This window comes from Harmonia axyridis, chromosome 6, assembly GCF_914767665.1.
Source record: "Harmonia axyridis chromosome 6, icHarAxyr1.1, whole genome shotgun sequence".
NCBI classification, from domain to species: domain Eukaryota; kingdom Metazoa; phylum Arthropoda; class Insecta; order Coleoptera; family Coccinellidae; genus Harmonia; species Harmonia axyridis.
This window is the reverse complement of record NC_059506.1, coordinates 30506858-30528263: the sequence shown is the minus strand read 5'-3', so window position 1 is coordinate 30528263 and position 21406 is coordinate 30506858. Positions and strand designations below refer to the sequence as shown.

Sequence of the window (21406 nt, the reverse complement as noted above, 5' to 3'; positions counted from 1 at the left end):
CACAGCTCCTGGACATCATGGTTGTTCAATTCAGAAATGAAAAAGTTAGTAATCATGGCTCTATACCGATCACCATTGACTGTAACGTTCTGGCCATCATCGTTTTTGAAGAAGTACGGACCAATGATTCCACCAGCCCATAAGGCGCACCAAACAGTCAGTTTTTCTGGATGTAACGGTGTTTCGACATACACTTGAGGATTAACTTCACTCCAAATTCCAAATGCGCCAGTTTTGTTTGTTGACGTAGCCATTCAACCAGAAGTGCGCTTCATCGCTAAACAAAATAAAATGGACGTAGTGCGCGATACGTATTCCGCACAGAACCATTATTTTCGAAATAAAATTGCACTATTTGCAAGAGTTGTTCAGGCGTGAGTCTATTCATGAGGAATTGCCAAACCAAACTGAGAATAAATCACTTGACAGCTGTTAAATCGGTCGCCATCTCGAACAGTAATGCCAACTTAAAGTTATATACCTCGAAAAAAACACTCGTTAGAATCAACATTTCCATATCCGGCTCGAAGGACCAATGTTGAGTTTTTGTCTCAACGTTACCTTGGGCTATAAGATAATAGATTCTTGAGGAAGGGTTGTAACTTAAATGCGGATCATGTGTTAATTTTGACTCTTTGGCTACATAGATATTGAATACGGTGTGTTTTAATTCCAAAAGATCGCACGTGATTTTTTAGTTCATACAACAACGATCATGGGGCAGCTATTAATGAAAAAATACTGTAATAGCACCAAGCAAAACTCTTCTATCTATAAAACGAAAATATAATTATCATTTGAGTTCATACTTGTCGATTGCTTTTGTAAGCACAATTCAGAAAGAGTGTAACGCAAACAACAAACAGAGTAATGACAAATTTATCACATTGCATTTAGATAAGTTATCTAGGTATAGACTCAAGTGTATATGATTTGATTTGACGAGATACAGATGCTGGATCTATTTACAGGTATTTCTCTTTTATTATGGGAAATAATAAATCAAATTGAAGGGAAGATAGACAAATCAGGGACACTGGTTTGGAACATTTGCGTCATTCCAATAATGACAAAAATCAGCCATCATATCATTTGTGGACGTCTTTTACGTCTAGAAATACTGAAATATATTGTCCGAAATGTTGAAATCGTGGAATAATCTTGTTTAATAATGCAGGAAGGTTTCACTAAGATTGTTCCATTTGATTCCATTAGGTGTACAGCTTTGCTTCTACTGTTTTGCAATAAATGGCTGTAGTGGAAGTCGAAATAAATAGATCGTAGATGTCATACAATAAGCTTAGGCATTTGTAAACATAACGACATCGAAATATTAGTCGATTTGTGTATGCATCATAGAGTTCTTCTCGATTAAACATGTCAGCTTACGAGCCAAATTCTCGTCACTTACGGGGGTCCAATTTTCTGCATTAATATGAAGAAATCTACGGCTGAGTTTCATCTAATGCTCTCAAATACCTATGGTGAGGCCGCTATTAGTGAAAGAAAGTGCCGAGAGTGGTTACAACGCCTCAAGAACGGTGATTTTGACGTCGAAGACCAGCTAGGCGGCGGAAGAAAGAAGGTTTTCGAAGATGCAGAATTGGGGGCATTACTTGATCAAGACTAGTGTCAAACGCAACAAGAACTGGCAGGATCATTTGGAGTGACGCAACAAACTATTTCAAAACGCCAGAAACTCATGGAAATAATTCAGAAACAAGGAAATTGGAAGCCGTACGAGTTGAATCCGAGAGATGTTGAACGGCGTTTGTTTGCTTGTGAACAGCTACTTGCAAGGCAAAGACGGAAGGGATTTCTGCATCGCATTGTGACTGGGGAACAGAAAAGGGTTCATTACGATAATCCCAAGAACAAAAAATAATGGTTACATACCGGCTACACTTCCACGTCGACGGCCAAACCGAATATTCAAGGTTTCAAGGTCATGCTCAGTATTTGGTGGGACAAGCTCGGCGTAGTGTATTATGAGTTGTTAAAACCGACAGAAACAATCACAGGCGATCGTTATCGAAAGCAATTAATGTGTTTGAGTCGATAATTGAGAGACAAACGGCCGCAATACAATGAGAGACATGATAAAGTGATTTTACAGCATGACAATGCTCGCATGTTGCGAAAGTGGTCAAGACATATTTGGAAACGTTGAAATGGAAAAGCCTACCCCACCTGCCGTAGTTTCCCATTGCTTACTCGGTCTATTACTTGTTTCGATCAATGGTACACTGCTTGGCTGACCATCTCTTCCGGTCTTATGAAGTAAAAAATTGTATCGATTCGTGGATCGCTTCAAAAGATGACCAGTTTTTTCAACGCGGGATTCGTACGCTGCCCGAAAGATGGGAGAAAGTAGTGGCCAGCGGTGGAAAATACTTTGAATCATAAATGTATAACCAGTTTTTTACAATAAAGCCTCGAATTTCGAATAAAAACGGCGGAAACAAATTTGAACGAATAGTAATTCATTATTTTTTTTTTTTTTTAATAAAAGTTAACCAATTTTCAACCAGCACGTATCTGAACCATTATTTATCTTTGAATATCATGGCTTCATGCTATATTTCCTTCAGAGAGGGAGATATCTACATTACTCGGTTGAACTTTAGCAGTTGCACAGTTCTCAAATATTTGAACATTCGGCATTTCAGTTGACTCGGAGTTCACGTCGTGTAAGAGTTATGGTGGTCCGCTAAAACTACTATATTTTTCGACCTGAGATTCGGCTGGGCCATATTTCACGATAAGGAAAGTTTACGTGGAAAACCGGGAAAAGGTTTTCCGATAAAAGTTCTTCGAATCGTTTCGAAGTGGACGATTTCTGCGCAATCCATTTGTTGTCAACTCGAATTTTATGCGCTTGAAAATCTTCCCTTATCGCTTTGTCTGAATACACTAATTAAAAATATCAGAAATGTCATTGAATTATTTTTTTTATTTTTTTTTACTCACCTCTTCGTAGAACCGTAACTGAGGAACAGGAATTTCCGAAACATTTTCACAGAAATCTTTGAACAATAAGTAACCTGCAACAAAGAGAAATTTCTTATTGACATTGTGTGAAGGAAATAGGAGATTTCATTTGAGTAGATCAAGAGGCAAAACATTTTTGTACTAGTTATGGATATGGGACTTAGTGGTTATTTCTTTAGAATACCAACCAAATTGAAAAATAGCGATTTGATTTGATCGAATATAAACAATATAAAAATGAGAAAAAAACATGGATAATTCAGTGAGATATTATTGTTTTCATTTGAAATACCATTATGAATGGAAAGTAACATTATTCAAATGACCTCCAAGATTTCTCCGTACCTAGTGCATTCTGTCAATTATACAATCACTAACCATACTTTGTAAGTAAAATTGACAATTGATGTAATCATCGAAATGTTTTTATTCAGCAAAAGATTATTTTTCAGATTCTTCAGTTTTAGGTACTTAGTTTTACTTAGAGTTGGTAATATCATGGTTTAAAATCATTTTGTTTTTGATTTATCGTATACATTATACACTTCTCATTTTCTTACAGGATCAATAAATTATTAGGCCAATTGAAAAGTCCCCGGTCTGTTGCACATATGGCGGTGCTAGTATTAAATCCATATGATTTTTAGTTAGTACCAACCTTCAAACGAGACGTGTCAAAATTTGACAGCAGTCCGACGTTCAGTTTGTGAGATATTGCGTTGTGAGTGTAGCTACTTTTGTTATTTGAAAAAAGATGGAAAAAAATAATTTCTTGTGCTGATAAAATATTGTTTTTTGGAAGGAAAAATACTGTTAAAGCAAAATCTTGGCTTGATGAAGATTTTCCGGAGTCTGCGCCAGGAAAATCAACCATCATTTATTGGTATGCTAAGTTTGAACGTGGTGAAATGTGCACCGAAGACGGCGAACGCAGTGGACGCCCAAAAGAGGTTGTCACCGACGAAAAAATTAAAAAAGTTCACAAAATAATTTCGAATGACCGTAAAGTGAAGTTGATCGACATAGCAGACATTGTGAAGATATCATCTGAATGTGTACAACATATCAATCACGAATATTTGTACATGAGAAAGCTGTGTGCAAAATGGGTGCCGCGCGAGCTCACAATCGATCAAAAGCAACAACGTGTTAATGATTCCGAGCAGTGTTTGAAGCCGTTAAAGTGCAATAAACCTAAGTTTTTCGTCAATATGTGACAATGGATGAAACCTGGCTCCATCATTTCACTTCGGAGTCCAATCGACAGTCAGCTGAGTGGACTGCACACGATAAACCGAAACCAAAGCGACCAGAAACACAACAGTCAGCTGGCAAGGTAATGGAATCAGTATTGTGGGATGCGCAAGGTATAATATTCATTCATCACCTCCAAAAGGGCCAGACCATCAACAGCGATTATTATATTAAGAATGAAATCGTTAAAAAAACGACCCCATTCGAAGAAATAGAAGGTGCTGTTTCATCAAGACAATGCGCCGTGTCAAAAACCAATGAAAACAATGGTGAAATTGAATGGATGGGGCTTCGAATTGCTTCTGCATCCACCGTATTCGCCAGATCTGGCCCCCAGCGACTTTTTCCTGTTCTCAGACCTCGAAAGAATGCTTGCTGGAAAGACATTTAGCGCCAATGAAGAAGTAATCGCCGAAACTGAGGCCTATTTTGAAGCTTAAGACAAATCGTACTACAAAAATAATATCGAAAAGTTGGAAGATCGCTATAATCGCTGCATCGCCCTCGAAGACAACTATGTTGAATAATAAAATCGAATTTTGCCAAAAAAATGTGTTTCACTATGGTAGACCGGGGACTTCTCAATTGGCATGTTGTAAATATAGATAAATGAACGAACGATAAATGCTTTTGGACTTGTTGGTATTTCGTATGCACCGCCTGAAGTCGTACATTTTTTTCTGGATAACCAATTACTTTGACCAATTCCCACTCAGCCGAACCTGATGCGAAAATAATTACCATACCTCCGAATTTCGGTACAGCGTACCAAAGTTAATTCGTCGAAAAAAGAAAACGAAGTGACCGGGAAATAACAGACCCTTTTGTGTTATTCCGTGCGTTTTTCAACGTGAAATCGGCCAAATTGTACGATAACAAACCCCTCAAAAAAGACGTGCTCACAATTACAACAAACAGAACACCGTCCCAAACACAATACACCGTCGGAAAAAACACCGAACAACAGTGGCGTAGCGCCCAGGGAACGATTGAAGCAGTCGCTCCTTCACAAAAGAGGAGAAAAAAATGTTATATTTCAGAAAAACCAATAATTATATGTGTTACATAAAGTTCATAAAAGTCCGAGAACGCTGTCTCCCAATTATATGTTGATGATTTGTTTTTCAGATTCGGATATTTATCGACACACACAAATTTATCCAAAAATCTTCACACAGAACTTTAGGTTCTGAAACTATTTATGTTTTAAAATGGTGTTGTCTTGGAAGTTGATAACTTCCATCTCTGGTGCGGCACCACAAAAAATATAACTACTTGCTACAGGAAAGATTTTGTAGTGATTCTGTCTGCTCAAGAAATAACGTTATGGGTGTCGAGCCACACTCTACTTTGGCCCCGGCGGATTCATAGGGGTAGCTGCGTTGCAGCAGAGTCACCTCTCCACGATGGTGTAAGAGGTTGTGTCTTAGGTCGCTGGATAATCTAACTGAGACGAAACACCGTTATCCCCTGGGAGAAGATGCACCTACGTAAATTTGGCTGGAGAAAGACTAAGATGCATAGAATCCCTGGTGTGTGTACTGATTCGATTTGTGTCAGACTTTTTGAGATATCCACCTGTTGCTTTGGTGTTCTACTACAACAGAGTTCTGTAAGGTGGCGCTCTTCAGAAATTTTCGAATATCCGCCTGGCGCCGGCGCCGTTTGAAAATGAAATACTGATTTTAGACTTTACAAGACCACAATAAATTACAATTCAGTTCCTATCGAATTTTTAATGAAATGATTGGAATATAATGACAGAGTATAGAAGATTGTTACGAGCATAGAATATAAAATATTATTGTTCTATACTCGAAGATCACGAGAGTCGAGAATCGAGAGAAATGTCAAATATAAACGATGTATGCACCATCTGAAACAGACGCGATCCCTCGAAATCAAGTAGGTATAAATCTGACAAATCTCCCGTTTTGTCTGAAAGTATGATGTGTCTACTTAGACACATCAGGTTTTCTATGCATCTTAAGAAAGACTCGCCAAAATTTCAAAGAAATGTGAGCAATATCGAGAGAAATAGCATTCTTAAATAATTTTATAGAAATTCCGTAAATTTTCGTTCAATTTTAATTTTATATTGATAATATCAAATTCTTCGGCATTATAGTGGACAACTGATAGGAGTGATTCTCTTCCAGGACACCTCAATTCTACGCCTCTGACCCACCGTCGCCAAAACCCCCGAACAACGTACACCCAACGAAACATAAACACAAAAAAAAAAAAAAAAAGTAACAATTACCCGAAGCAAAAGAGAAACGGACCGGCTCTGCAAATTTGGCGTAATTAAATTCAACGCGCGTAGAACGAGTGCTAATTGAAGCCGAATTCAATTAACCCCGAGTTGTCTTTTCGGATTCTTCAGGTCGCCACAGAGCCATCCCCAAGATGAAATTCCCATGTGCTCCATTCAGTTAGGCCGCCCCTCATACAATTTGACGAGTGACGTTTCGGGGAGTTGCGAAGGATCGGAATCGGTCGCTTTCGGGATTAATTAACGCCAAAAAGTCGAGGGGGGACAGGGAATTTTTGAGGTTACTTCACTGGAAAAAGTAATGTAAGTGTTTCTTTCGTTCATTAATAATGATCAGAGCTCTGCAAGATGAATAAGTTTTGATGTCGAATCCATAAATGGTATTAGGTGTAGTAAAAAGAAATCCATTATTAATCCATTATTTGGTGTCTAGTCGAATTATTGATCCATTATTTATTATAAGTAATCCATTATTAATGGAATCATAAATGGTATTAGGTGTAATAAAAGAAATTTCTCTAATTCTGTGGTTATTCCGTTCATTCTTCCACATATTGTAGAACAAAATCGTGCGAGAATATATCAGAAACGCACAGTTTTCATCGTTATATTTTAATATTCTATGTTGGTACTCCGAACTTTCCGCCACGGCTTTATCTGTCAATTCATCAATTTGCCTTAAAGAAATCAGTTCTGCCAACCAACATTTGTCAATGCTCGCCACTTCGTGGCTCGTTTTTGAATTTTGAACTCGTGGAAGAATATCAATGCCTTCTGCACTTATTATAAATAACTATTCCATTATTTATCCATTATTTGTTGTCTAGTCGAGTTATTAATCCATTATTGATTATTATTAATCCAATATTAATCGAATCCATAAATGGTATTAGGTGTAGTGAAAAAATACAATATTAATCCATTAATTGGTGTCTATTCTAGTTATTAATCCATTATTTGGTGTCTAGTCCAATTATTAATCCATTATGAATCCATTAATAATTATTATTAACCCATTATTAATCGAATCCATAAATGGTTTAAGGTGTAATAAAAGAAATCCATTATTAATCCATCATTTGGTGTCTAGTCGAGTTATTAATCCCTTATTAATCATTATTAATCCATTATTTGATGTCTAGTCGAGTTATTAATTCATTATTAATTATTATTAATCCAATATTAATCGATTCCATAAATGGTATTAGGTGTAGTGAAAAAAATCAATTATTAATCCATTAATTGGTGTCTATTCTAGTTATTAATCGATTATGAATCCATTATTTGGTGTCTAGTCCAAATATTAATCCATTAAGAATCCATTAATAATTATTATCAATCCATTATTAATCGCGAATCCATAAATGGTTTTAGGTGTAATAAAAGAAATCCATTATTAATCCATCATTTGGTGTCTAGTCGAGTTATTAATCCATTATTAATCATTATTAATCCATTATTTGGTGTCTAGTCGAGTTATTAATTCATTATTAATTATTATTAATCCAATATTAATCGATTCCATAAATGGTATTAGGTGGAGTAAAAATAAATCAATTATTAATCCATTAATTGGTGTCTATTCTAGTTATTAATCGATTATGAATCCATTATTTGGTGTCTAGTCCAAATATTAATCCATTAAGAATCCATTAATAATTATTATCAATCCATTATTAATCGCGAATCCATAAATGGTTTTAGGTGTAATAAAAGAAATCCATTATTAATCCATCATTTGGTGTCTAGTCGAGTTATTAATCCATTATTAATCATTATTAATCCATTATTTGGTGTCTAGTCGAGTTATTAATTCATTATTAATTATTATTAATCCAATATTAATCGATTCCATAAATGGTATTAGGTGGAGTAAAAATAAATCAATTATTAATCCATTAATTGGTGTCTATTCTAGTTATTAATCCATTATGCATCCATTATTTGGTCGAATTATTAAACCATTATTAATTATTATTAATCCATTACCAACCCATTATTTGGTGTCTAGTCGAATTAATTATTTTGGTGTTAGGTTGAACGTTGAAACGGGAAGTCTTACTCCACCCCTCATATTTCAAAGACGGGCTATCACTTGTTTGAATCAGTGACACACGGCCTGACTGACCAGCACTTCCGGTCTTATGAATAACTAAAAAATTGGATCGAGTCGTCGATCGCTTCAAAAGAACACCAGTTTTTTCTACGCGAGATTCGTACGCTGCCTGAAAGATGGGAGAATGTAACGGCCAGCGATAGACAATATTTTGAATCATAAAGGTATGACCAGTTTTTTACAATAAAACCTCGAATATCGGAAAAAACGACGCAAGCAAAGTTGTACGCCTATGTATATAAAGAGAAGACACAATGCAGTAGAGAAGATACTCCACCAAGAATTGACAACCATATTAGGTCTACAAATACCGACCTGAGTAAGACCATCCTGGATAACTGAAAAAGAAAAAGAACTGTAGTTTAAATTTGCCCCATTTCGTGCACCATTCCATCTCATAACAACCCAATAAACTCATGAATTATCAACACAAATATTCAACTGCAGACAACACAAAATCCTTAAACGAACAGAGAAAATCAAAACATAAGTCAACAAACCAGAAACGAATATACGAGCACTCTCCAATAAACAGTTACATTGAATAACGAAGTTTCAATTGCTGCCACAACTTCAAACAAACAAAACCCCCTCACCAAGATCAAAGTGGTCATTGTGTATCAACTGCGCTCGACCGAGTATAATTAAGATGAGTTTAATGAATATCATCCGAGGCAGAAGGACCATAGCGGGAATAAACGTCGATAAAAATTAGGTACTTTATTGCAATTACAACATCGTAAATATTTCTTAATTGAACGTTCGACCACGTGGCATCGGCCGACACAATTATTGACGGTAATAGAGGCCTGAACGTGAGCATGTTAAGTACAGGAGGAATTAAATGCATGCATAAATTTATCCGGTCATATGATATGATTGCATATTCCACAATATATATTCACGAGCGGAATTGATACTAATATCAATATCCTCGAAAGGATATTCGTGCGAATTTAATTCATTGGTGGCGTGGCATAAAGTTGAATTCGTACGCCAATTGTGGCATCCAAGGGCGCAATTGTACATTCCTCATTTTTTTGTCGTTTTATTATTACCTTTTTTCTAGTAGAATATCGCATTACTTGAGAGAAATCAAATGAAAACAAATGAGGAAAATAATGACGTGAAGTCTGGGACTTAGTATGTTTGTACTTTATATTGAAGTAATTTTTTCAAGAAATATCGTACGAACTTTCATAATATTCTCTCACAATTAAATAGTAGATTTCTGCTTGATCGTCCTCACAATTCAATGTTTACTTTCATAAAGAAATCACAGTGATGATCAACGTTTTTCAATATACAGGGTGGCCATTTGAAAACGAAACAGACGAGATTACAGACGAAATAAAGTTTTTCGATAGAAATGCTCGGACAGGTCGATTTCTGTTTCGAGGGGGACAACTTAAGATGTAGGTTACGGACGCATAGCGCTTCAACCCTTGCTGCTACAACCCCCACCCCCAATTTTTGAATAGGGAAGATGGGGTGAGTGATACCTCAATTTAAAGGTATTTTTATACTGATTTCAGCACAGTAATTGTTTTTTCATTTTATGCATTAGTTCTCGAAATATTCATGCGTTAGTTAGTTAGGAAGGAAGCCACAGTCATGGTTGTTTTGAAGCTCAAAATGTCGATTTTTCACAAAACACTACAAGTGCCATGAAAACACCACTTCATTTTCAAATACTTAGTTAAGAATATTTCGAGAACTAATGCATAAAATGAAAAAACAATTACTGTGCTGAAATCAGTATAAAAATACCTTTCAAATGAGGTATCACTCACCCCATCTTCCCTATTCAAAATTTAGGGGTGAGGGTTGTAGTAGCAAGGGTTGAAGCGCTATGCGTCCGTAACCTACATCTTAAGTTGTCCCCCTCGAAACAGAAATCGACCTGTCCGAGCATTTCTATCGAAAAACTTTAATTCGTCTGTAATCTCGTCTGTTTCGTTTTCAAATGGCCACCCTGTATTAGTTTCTTCTTATATTATATTCAGTCTTCTGAACACAAGTAGAAAGTCTATATTTCCTAGTCTCTTAATTTTCAAAATATGTGCCCCGGAAGTTCAATCATTATGGAATACAATAACTCAAACAATCTGCAAAATGACATGCCAGAATTAGAATATCTACTTCCACTACAATGTCATTTATCACTTTGTTGAACAAATGTTGATAGGGAAAGGAAAAAACTACCGTTTTTTTTTTACTTCCGAAAGGAAACAATTCTGGACATATATATGTTCATGGGAACTGAAAGTAAAGATGACCTTCAGAGACTACTGTTTCAACATTATCATCTCCACCTAAAAAACCCAATGCCTCTCTCCTCTATCCAGGGAACCAATAATATGAGAACTAGCAGTGTATAACAAGAGTATAGTGCAAGTAATTTGAAACACATATCTTGTTCCAAAATGACAAGTATCAGATATCTAATATAAGAGGTGCAGAGCTAAATAACAACAGGCTGTGGATACCTGTTTCAATTTTATTATCTCCACCAAAAACCCCAATGACTTCCTGCATCCAGGGAACCAAGAATATGCAAGCTAGCAGTATATAACAAGAGTAAGTAATCTGACATTAGAGCAGCTTGTGGATACCTATTATTATTATTCACTGGATCGGAGTCGTTGCGCCTCTGTTAGCCTTCTGGAAACTGAATTCAGATTGATCTTTTGTTCTTAACCCTACCTATTCATTCAAACCCAGGGAGTTTGTCGATATGATTAACGAAACCAACGTCATCTTTAGGAGCCTTGGCTATTACTTCGTGAGCATCCAGAACTGGCATTCCCACGTTAGTGGTTCTTAGGCCAGTCAGCCCCGGACATTTGTACACTATGTGTTCAGCTGTTTCTACTTCCTTTGCACAGAGCCTGCAGATCTCATCTGCTGACTTACCCATGCGGTACAAAGGGTATTTGTACCGACAGTATCCTGTCAGCAGTCCCACCATCACCCGAAGCTCAGCTCGTGGTAGCTTCAGAAACTTCCTGTTATAGGTCGGTGAAAGCACCACAAATTGTTTTGACTGAGCAAGACCTGGAGTGTTTCTCAAGATGGCTTTTCCATTGTCCCACTCCCATTGTGGATACCTACGGGATATGTAAGAACAAATCCTTGTGCACATCTAGCAAGGACCAAATTCATAAAACGTATGATGGGCCATTAATGACATATGCCATTGAGCCGAAAATGACGAAACCAAAAGATACTCGTAACTAATAATAAAGATGCTAATACTGAGAAACATAACAGGATATACATTAAACGACCATAAGAGAAACGAGTGAATTAGAGAGATCTGTAGGATACAAGAAGTGATATGAAATGGATCAGAACAAGACGAAGACAATGGAGATATTGCGTAGATAGAATGCATGACAACCGACTACCCAAAATGACAAAGATATAAGAGCCCAAAGTAGAAAGACCACCAAAACGCTTATATTAAAGCTGGAGGTCAACATACCAAAAAAAAAAATCATCGCAGAAAACACAGGACTGAGTCCTGACGTAGGAAGAAGAAGAACTTACAGAACACAAGTGACATAAAAAATGTCAAAACATTCTACACAGTGTTGTCATTATATCCTATTGGTGAATCCTTTAGACTTCAGAGTTATCGTGTATATGACAACCCCAAGAACACAATTGATTCTTCAACACTTCCGGATTCCAAAAAAACGACATTCTGGTCTTGTCTTCCTTACAAATTATATAGCTTCACGCATTCTTAACCTCAATAAACCCAAATACCACACGAAAAAAACTCCAGAACACGGATATCAACCCAATAAGACGTCGCAAACCAATTTTCAGACTTCAGGGAACAAGCCATTCAATTTTTAGCACTTTCGGTATAATTTTAGTGGCAAGGAGCCGGCGCGCCAGACTTCACTTCCACAATAAAGTGCAATTTAATGTCGGAAAACGAAGAGCGCTATAACTCCGGAGCTTAATGAAAGAGAGTCGGCAACATCTGAATCAGCCTCCTCGTGGACCAACTCGATATCGGATCCCATCTAGCTGAACCACTCCCCGCGGTGCGATAGTTGAAACTTCAATTTCTACTTTTCCGATCAACTTCTCGGGACGTCTGATAGTTTCATCGCCCGGTGTTGCCTCTGGGAGATATTTCCATTATTGGATCCAACAGGTGGAACGGTGTCGATGGGGGATTACGCTGCTGACGATAATGAAGTATTTCAAACTTTTCTTTTATCCTTGAAAAAAATTTATATATGTTGTGGGGTTTTACCTTGCTGAGTTCCACGATTTGGCAACGTCGTAGCATTTTGGAGATACGCAAGAAGTTCCTTAATGAGGCTTGCAGTAGGTACGTTCAAACCGACAGAAAACGTCACGTAAAAGGAAAAAGGTATGGCACCAGCAGTGCCATACTATTTTTTTTTCGTTCGTACTTAGCTTAAAAAACTACTCTCTTGAGTCCAGGTAGATATTCATCATGCCACCAAGTAGCTGGACATTTTAAGCAACTACTTGACTCGAAAATCAAGCTCGTGAAAAATTACGTACTTGAGCTAGACTAGACTTGATTTTAGATATTTATTGCTTGACTTGATATCAAGCTACTCGATATTACTTGAGCTTGATATGCACGAGTCGCACGGCATATATTTCTGCAATCTCGTGAGTGCTTAGACTAAATAAGAGTATTCCTCGAGCGACGAGAGACTGAAGCATTCGCCAGTGTGACTTTATTAGTAGTTTTCCCACATTTCTATGAAATCTATTGGTAGTTTCAGCCAAGGATTTATCAGCAACGCCAGCATCATCATCTCCTGGTGAACGACAATTTCCCAGAGCTGCTCTTACAGTAACAAAAACCCGTAATAGGTTAGGCGAGAAATATAATATAAGATGCCTCATGTGTCTCAGATCCAGATCCAGAATGGACAATTATTAGATCAAACAATGCTTGGAAGTTTCTCAATATTAAGAAATTTTATTTTGTTATGATTTAATTTATGTTTCTATTTCAAAAAAGTCGATATTTTCGGTTCTTTTATGCAATAAGTTTAATAGATAAAAGTGTTTTTGACAAGGTTCCTTTTCATTTCATCATTTATTTATGTGACACTACACAATAAAACTGATAAAATGGTCTGAAGATTCATTTCCTTGTGAGGTCATATTGTACTTGATTTTCACAGGATTTTAGGAAAGTGGGTTATACAAAACTAAATCCAACTAATGCCAACGTTTCGCGGATATATTTCCACTTCTTCAGGGCAAAGTTGAAACTTATGTTTTCCACATAAATGATCTCAACAAGCTCATATTAAGATCATTTATGTGGAAAATATAAGTTTCAACTTTGCCCTGAAGAAATGGAAATATATCCGCGAAACGTTGACATTAGTTGGATTTAGTTTTGTATGACCCACTTTCCTAAAATCCTATGAAAATCAAGTACAAAACTGATAAAACTTGACTTAAGCTTGACTTGAAATCAAGTCAAGCTCAAGCCAAGTAGCTTGAAAATCAAGTCAAGCCGTGAATCCCTAAGTCCAGGGCTTTTGTTACGGAGAATGAAGCCTATTTCTAAAACGAATTCACTTTCGCCAAGACAATGCTTCTTGTCTTAAATCGATGAAAACCATGACCAAATTGAAAGAATTGCGCTTTCAACTGCTTGGCTACCCAGCTGGATCTGGACCCTAATGATTACTATTTTTTTTTTTGACAGACTTCAAATGAATGATCCAGGGAAAGATTTGGTTCTAATTGGAGTTTCACGGCTTGACTTGATATTCAAGCTACTTGACTTGAAATCAACTCAAGTTCAAGTCAAGTAGTAGTTTTTCAAGGTCAAGTACTTGATAAATACTTGAGTTGACATTGAAAACCTACTACTTGAATTGAACTTGAGTTGATTTCCAGTCAAGTAGCTTGAATATCAAGTCAAGTAGTAGTTTTCCAATGTCAAGTCAAGTATTTATACATCAAGTAATTGACATTGAAAAACTACTACTTGACTTGAACATGAGTTGATTTCAAGTCAAGCCCAAGTCAAGTAGCTTGAATATAAAGTCAAGCCGTGAATCCCTAGTTGTAATGAAGAAGTGATTGCCGAAGTTGAAGCTCTTTTCGATGACAAAGATAAATATTTCTATAGAAAAGGTATTTGAGTGTTGAAGGAATCTTGCAGTACATGTAATAATTCACAACCGTATTTTATCATCAAAAACATTAGGGGAAGTTCAAAAATTTCCCGACAGAGCAACAGCCCATCAAAAAGTTGTTACCTACCTCAATCTCTGTACAATCGTTCTTTTTGAGGTGACGAAAACGATATTCCATATGAATCTACACAATGAAAGACTTTCAGAAATGATAAAACGACGAAAGAACTCATTCTGTCAGTTATCTTCCTCTTATCATATCAGATAGAAACTTCAATCTCATCCTCATCCAGCTCGATAAGATGTACATCAAAACCTGAATCTCCATCAATCAGACCGTTCGTTTATAGACGTACTAAAATAGGGGAGATAGCTCTCCCTCACTTACAGACGATTATTTTCCTGCTTCCTAATCAGTGCAAACTCGCTCCTTTCGCATCCCTCTGGCCAAGTGGGAAGCTGTTACGGACAGATTTTATCTTAGCCTGTGGATGCGAGATCAGAATTTGACTCTCGACAACAAACAATCCTTGTAACCGCTTTTGAAGTTGAAGGCATTATCTTGCAGAATTATACGAGCTGTGCAGGATCCAGCGTCGAGGAAATCGGCCTGACTGTGTAGATATTATCCTGAAGGATATGGACGTTCGGATGCCTTCGTATACAGTGCCGTACTCTGGGATAGATTTTTGTTTGAGGCGAAAGAAGGTTTATTTAATGATTCGATTGAAACAAATCTACCATTTAATCAATGGTTATTTTTTAATAGTTGCAAAATTCTAGCTTCATTGGAGGAAGCAAGCAAGCTGCAATGGATTGTTAAGAAACATTCTTTAAGATCATCATCAACAAAAACATATATTTTTAATTTTATTGATTGAAATATTTATGGTAAAATTTGTATTCTTACAAATTGCTAATACTTTAGCAGCTAATACATTTTCGATAACTGTACGAGTAGTTGATAAAGTGAAAGGTGCTACTACACAGGTGAACAACTTTGCTACAGTCGTTTTTTCCGAAATTCGAGGTTTACAAATCCCGCGTTGAAAAAACTGGTCATCTTTTGAAGCAATCCACGAATCCATCCAATTTTTGACTTCTTCATAGGACCGGAAGTGCTGGTCAGCCAGGCCGTGTATCATTGATCGAAACAAGTGATAGTCCAAGGAAGCAATGTCTGGTGAATACGGCGGGTGGGATAGGACTTCCCATTTCAACGTTTCCGAGTAGGTCTTGACCGCTTTCGTAACATGGGGTCGAGCATTGTCGTGCTGTTAAATCTCTTTATCATGTTTCTCGTTGTATTGCGAATGTTTGTCTTTGTTTCGCCTGTAGTTGTTTCAGTCGGTTTTAACAACTCATAATACACTACGCTGAGCTAGTCCCACTAAACACTGAGCATGACCTTGGAACCGTGAATAATCGGTTTGGCCGTGGACGTGAAAGCATGGCCGGGATAACCCCTTGATTTTCTGCGTTTTGGATTATCGTAATGAACTTATTTTTTGAATCCAGTCACAATGCGATGCAGAAATCCCTTCCGTCTTTGCCATGAGAGCACAAGCAAACAAACGCCGTTCAACATCTGTCGTCTTCAACTCGTACGGCACCAATTTCCTTATTTCTGAATCATTTTCATAGCTCTCAGGAGATTTGGAATGGATTGTTGCGTCATTCCTAATGATCCTGCCAATTCTTGTTGCGTTTGACACGAGTCTTGATCAAATAATGTTTCCACTTCTGCATCTTCGAAAGCCTTCTCTCTTCCACCGCCATGCTGGTTTTCGACGTCAAAATCACCGTTCTTGATTCGTTTAAACCACTCTCGGCACATTCTTTCACTAATAGCGGCCTCACCATAGTATTTGAGAGCATTCGATAAGCCTCAGTCGCAGATTTCTTCATATTAAAGCAGAAAATTAAAACCTCCCGCAAATTACGAGAATTTGGCTCGTGAACTGGCATGTTTAATCGAGGATAACTTTATGAAGCAGGCACAAATCGACTAATATTTCGATGGCGTTATGTTTACAAATACCTAATCTAATTGAATAACATCTACGATCTATTCAGCAAAGTAGTACACCTAATATGAGGGAGAATACATATACTTCCGGTATAAATAGGTAACGATTACAACACTTCACAAAACCTCATAAAACTTGAATGGATATCGAAGCGGCCCTCAAGACCTGAGCATTCAGAAGTAAACATTGGCGCTCGACAATGTTCGTTCCTGATAGGAACTTTCTCGACTTGTTGCCATATGTACAAACAAAGCTCCGATACGGCCCTGGTGAAAAGGACCGATAAGGCATAATATCACAACCCAGATTCAGAATTGTACAAGGGTTTAACACGTCTTATGTCATATTCCGCTGAATGCGCTTCAATCTTCATTGTTCTTGATTAGGGAGCTGTTGAACGACGCAGCAAATATGTCAATCGTTTCGTTTTAAGTCAAGCTTTGAGTTTGAATGTTATCGAGAACGGCACGACTTCAAAGGAAGATTGGAATGTTCGATTTGTCTTCGATAGAGAGGAGTAATTGGGAAAACGTTCGGTATGTCAGTTTGTAGAGAAAAAAAATATCGCAATATGTCTTCTCTCGTAGGTCTCACATCTCTCCCGAGATGTTTTTTTGTCGCTAAGTTAGCGAAACTGTCAGGAGGAATTTGAGCGTCATATTTCATTAAATGTACATCATTTTGTTGGTTCATCTTAATTTCAAGAATTGATACACATATCGACCGAAAGCTATTAGGTGTACAACTTTGTTTCCGCCGTTTTGGAATAGATGGTTGTAGCGGAAAACGGTAGTCGAAATTAATAGACCGTAGATGTCATACAATAAGCTTAGGTATTTGTAAACATAAAGCCATCGACATATTAGTCGATTTGTGTCTGAATCATGAAGTTATTCTCGATCAAACATGTCAGCTTACGAGCCAAATTCTCGTCATTTGCGGGAGGTTTTAATTTTCTGCTTTGATATGGCTGAGGCTCATCGAATGCTCTTCGAGAGTGCCGAGAGTGGTTTCAACGCTTCAAGAACGGTGATTTTGACGTCGAAGGCCAGCATGGCGGTGAAAGAGAGAAGGTTTTCGAAGATGCAGAATTAGAGGCATTACTTGATCAAGACTCGTGTCAAACGTCACAATAATTGGCAAGATCATTGGGAGTGAAACAACAAACCATTTCAAAACGCCGGAAAGTCATGTAAATGATTCAGAAACAAGGAAATTGGATTGAAAATTGAGTCGAAGCCGAGAGATGCTGAGCATCGTTTGTTTGCTTGTGAATAGCTGCTTGCAAGACAAAGACGGAAGGGATTTCTGCATCGCATTGTGCCAAAGCGCTAAACATGTTGCATAAGAGTTACAGCAAGGCTTATCACAACTTGTTATTTCCTCAGCACTAAGTCAGATAAAATGCACGATTTATCGAGCTTTAATGCCCTTAATTCTTAAATGACTAGGATATCCCAAAAGTGCTTTATCTTTGCAGAATTTTTACCAAATCGTAGTGAATTCACCATAACTCATTTTAAGGCTTTGTTGGAGACTGTATCCTTCCATTTTTAGTAATGGTGTAGTTTTTACTCTTCAAATGTCAGAAGATGACAGCTTTAAAGTAACAGCTGTCCATATATCGGGATATTCAAAATGAAATATCTTATTGGAAAACCCCTTGATATGCTCGAATGGCTTTTAAGTTAACCAATTATTTTTACTTTGGAATAATTCACTTGACAATACTTGCAGGTAGCAAATATACTGATAACATCCAGATATAAACTGTTATTATTGAATATTTGAGAGAAACACTGAACAATACGAAAACAAGCATTAGAGCTTCTTATGTTGCTCAAAGGGGTTGACAATTCTGACATTAATGCATAAAAGTTTGTTCTTCTTTTTCCCTATCAATTAAACACTTTTTATTGCTTACCGAAAAATTGGGAATAGTAAGATGGAGTACCTTCAAAACTTACGCGATTATACAGCTAAAGACCAATGATTTATTTCGTCAATTTTCAAGCTGATAAATCGTCAAGTAAGAAGGTTCCACAAAACATAGTTTTAATCAAGCAATCAAGTCCTGAATTTTTTACATATTTTTCCCCAAAAACCCTGTAGAATAAATTTCAGCAGCAAATTAACAAAAATCTGACGTTTCTATCTCAATAAACAACGTCAATTTGGGGTGGCTGTTCAATTCCAGAAATTTTATTACCACAAAAGAGTACAGGCCATAATTCTACTGCCGTGCCACGTCATTAAATAATCATAAAAACGCTTGTCAACGATGAAATGTCATACGTTTTTCCCCGAGCTGTATAACCTTCAATTCTCGCACTCGTAACAAGGCAAGCTAGATTGTATGCCGGGTTTATGCCAAGCAAATGATGTACGCTAATGGCGAACAGGAATGTCATATGCATTCTGCCTTGTCGAATATCTATAAGGACTTGCTATTATTACCCCAAACTTTATGCGTTGCATGTTTGTGGAAGAATTTAGGGGGTCGTTAGTACGTTTCTATGACTGCAGGCAACGTTCCGGAATTCAGGAGACATCTTATTTGCGCATCCACCAATTACGCTTCCAACATGTAAATTTATTGTTGTTTTCAGTAGAAAAAAAATTGGGACCGGAAATCAAACAACATTTTAAATGTATTTAATCCGCAGTATTTAAAATCAAATCATTTGAGAAATAAAAATTTAGGTGAAAAATGACGTTTTCGAATTTCGCATTCGTGTTGGTAAAGGAGGTCATTCTGCAACTTATTTTAGAATATACTATTATAATGAAGACTTGAATCCATGTGTTTTTTTAACTGAAAGTAGTAAATAACAATTGTAGCGTCAAATATGAACAAGTTGAAAATAAAAAAATATTTAATATGGCATATCTCAAAAAAAATGTATGATAGACAAAATCTGAGGTCGATTTTGGATTCTGCACTCAAAAATTACGGATTCGAAATAAGGAAACAAAATCATTCAATGAATATCGAAAATTGATGACCCAAAGTGGAAAACTATCGGAAAGCATAGGCGCATTCGCCATTTTGTAACTTACTCAATAGAAAACCCATAAAATGGTTAAATAATGGTCTTTATCAGTGGTTACGATCTCTAAAATTTCATGACCATCTCATTGAACAAAATTAAAAAAAACATTGAAATATAAGAAGTAACTTTTAAGACCCGGAAATTTGAAAATGAGACATATTCGAACAAATTAATGGGATCAACATACCTTAATTTCTATCAAGAAATCGCGTCTTGAAGTTTGACATATCTTCACCAAACACTCTAAATAATTTTTCACTTCAATTCCATATGAGATCTCTCATGAGCTAAAACACTAATATTCTCGATATACAAATGAAAAAACTCATCATGAGAATGTGTTGAAAATGTCGACGTACCACAGGATTTGATTACTTACTTTCAGCTGAGGAATATAATATCTCAAACGCAAAATCTCCCGTTTTATTCGTGCAAAACCCGAATACACACAGAATATACACACATTCATCAACAGAATGCCTACATAGAGTTTAATTTGTACGGTTCATAATCGTGAAAATAACCTGGTTCACTCGTTATACCAGGCTATGCTGTCCGAAAGTCGTAAATGGGTTATTATTCCTGCATAACAGGAATTTGCGAGAGCACCAGCTGAAAAATTAATATTCGTCGTAAAGGGGGAATATTCATTGTTTTTAATTGCGCAGCATTCCTGTTCATTATGTTCGAGGATAAATCTTTGATATGCTTCTAGAAGTGTTTGGTATCGTATTGTATAAGATTTAGTAAAAATAAATCCGTTATTTTTATATGAAAAACAAATGCTTCAATTACCATAGTTAGAATGATCTGATTTCGGTCGAATATTCGATGTTTGTTCGATAGCTTGTTGCCATTTTGAAGATTATATCATTATTCCTCTCTCATAGAAGCCCGCGTTCCTATTGGCAAAAAATTGAGACAGTCGATTTTCATAAGCCTCTGTTAAAGCGAATTTTTCACTAGCAAAATTGTTAGTCATGGACAGAAACATATGGCGATCACTTGGTGCCATGTCTGGACTATAAGGTAGTTGTATACGAACCTCCTAACCAAGCTCTGGGGATTCTGGCGAATCACTATCGATGTGTGTGGCTGGCGTTTTCCTGATGGAACATAATTCCTCTCCTATTGGCCAAAGCTCGCAACTTCTTGGCGATTGCTTCCTTTAGACGGTCCAATTATTGACAGTACAGTTCCGAGTTAACAGTTGTGTCGTAGGGAAGCAGCTCATAGTAGAAAATTATCTGCCGATTCCACCAAACACACAGCAAAACCTGTTCTTCAATCGTGGCCACCGTTTCCACTGGCTCACCACGTTTCGACCACTACCGTTTTCGCTTGACGTAGTCGTAAATGATCCACTTTTCATCACCAGTCGCCAACCACTTCAAAAATGGGTCGATTTTGTTGCGATTCGCAGATGGAAATTCGATCCATGAGATGATTTTTTTTCGTTAACTCGTGTGGTATCAATACAACAAGCTTCTTCTTGAGATCAGCCATATGCAAATGGTTCCAAA

The 21406-nt window shown here is 36.9% G+C and overlaps 1 protein-coding gene across 2 annotated transcripts in view; it reads right to left on the bottom strand.

The window, feature by feature from the left end:
• The window catches only part of LOC123681722 (G protein-coupled receptor kinase 1), a 134886-nt gene that overhangs the window by 40865 nt on the left and 72615 nt on the right, over nucleotides 1-21406 (bottom strand). For both annotated transcript variants that reach the window (XM_045619974.1, XM_045619975.1), the window contains exon 3: nucleotides 2971-3044. In XM_045619974.1, the coding sequence (XP_045475930.1) occupies nucleotides 2971-3044 (74 nt within the window). The remainder of the gene's footprint in view (nucleotides 1-2970; nucleotides 3045-21406) is intronic.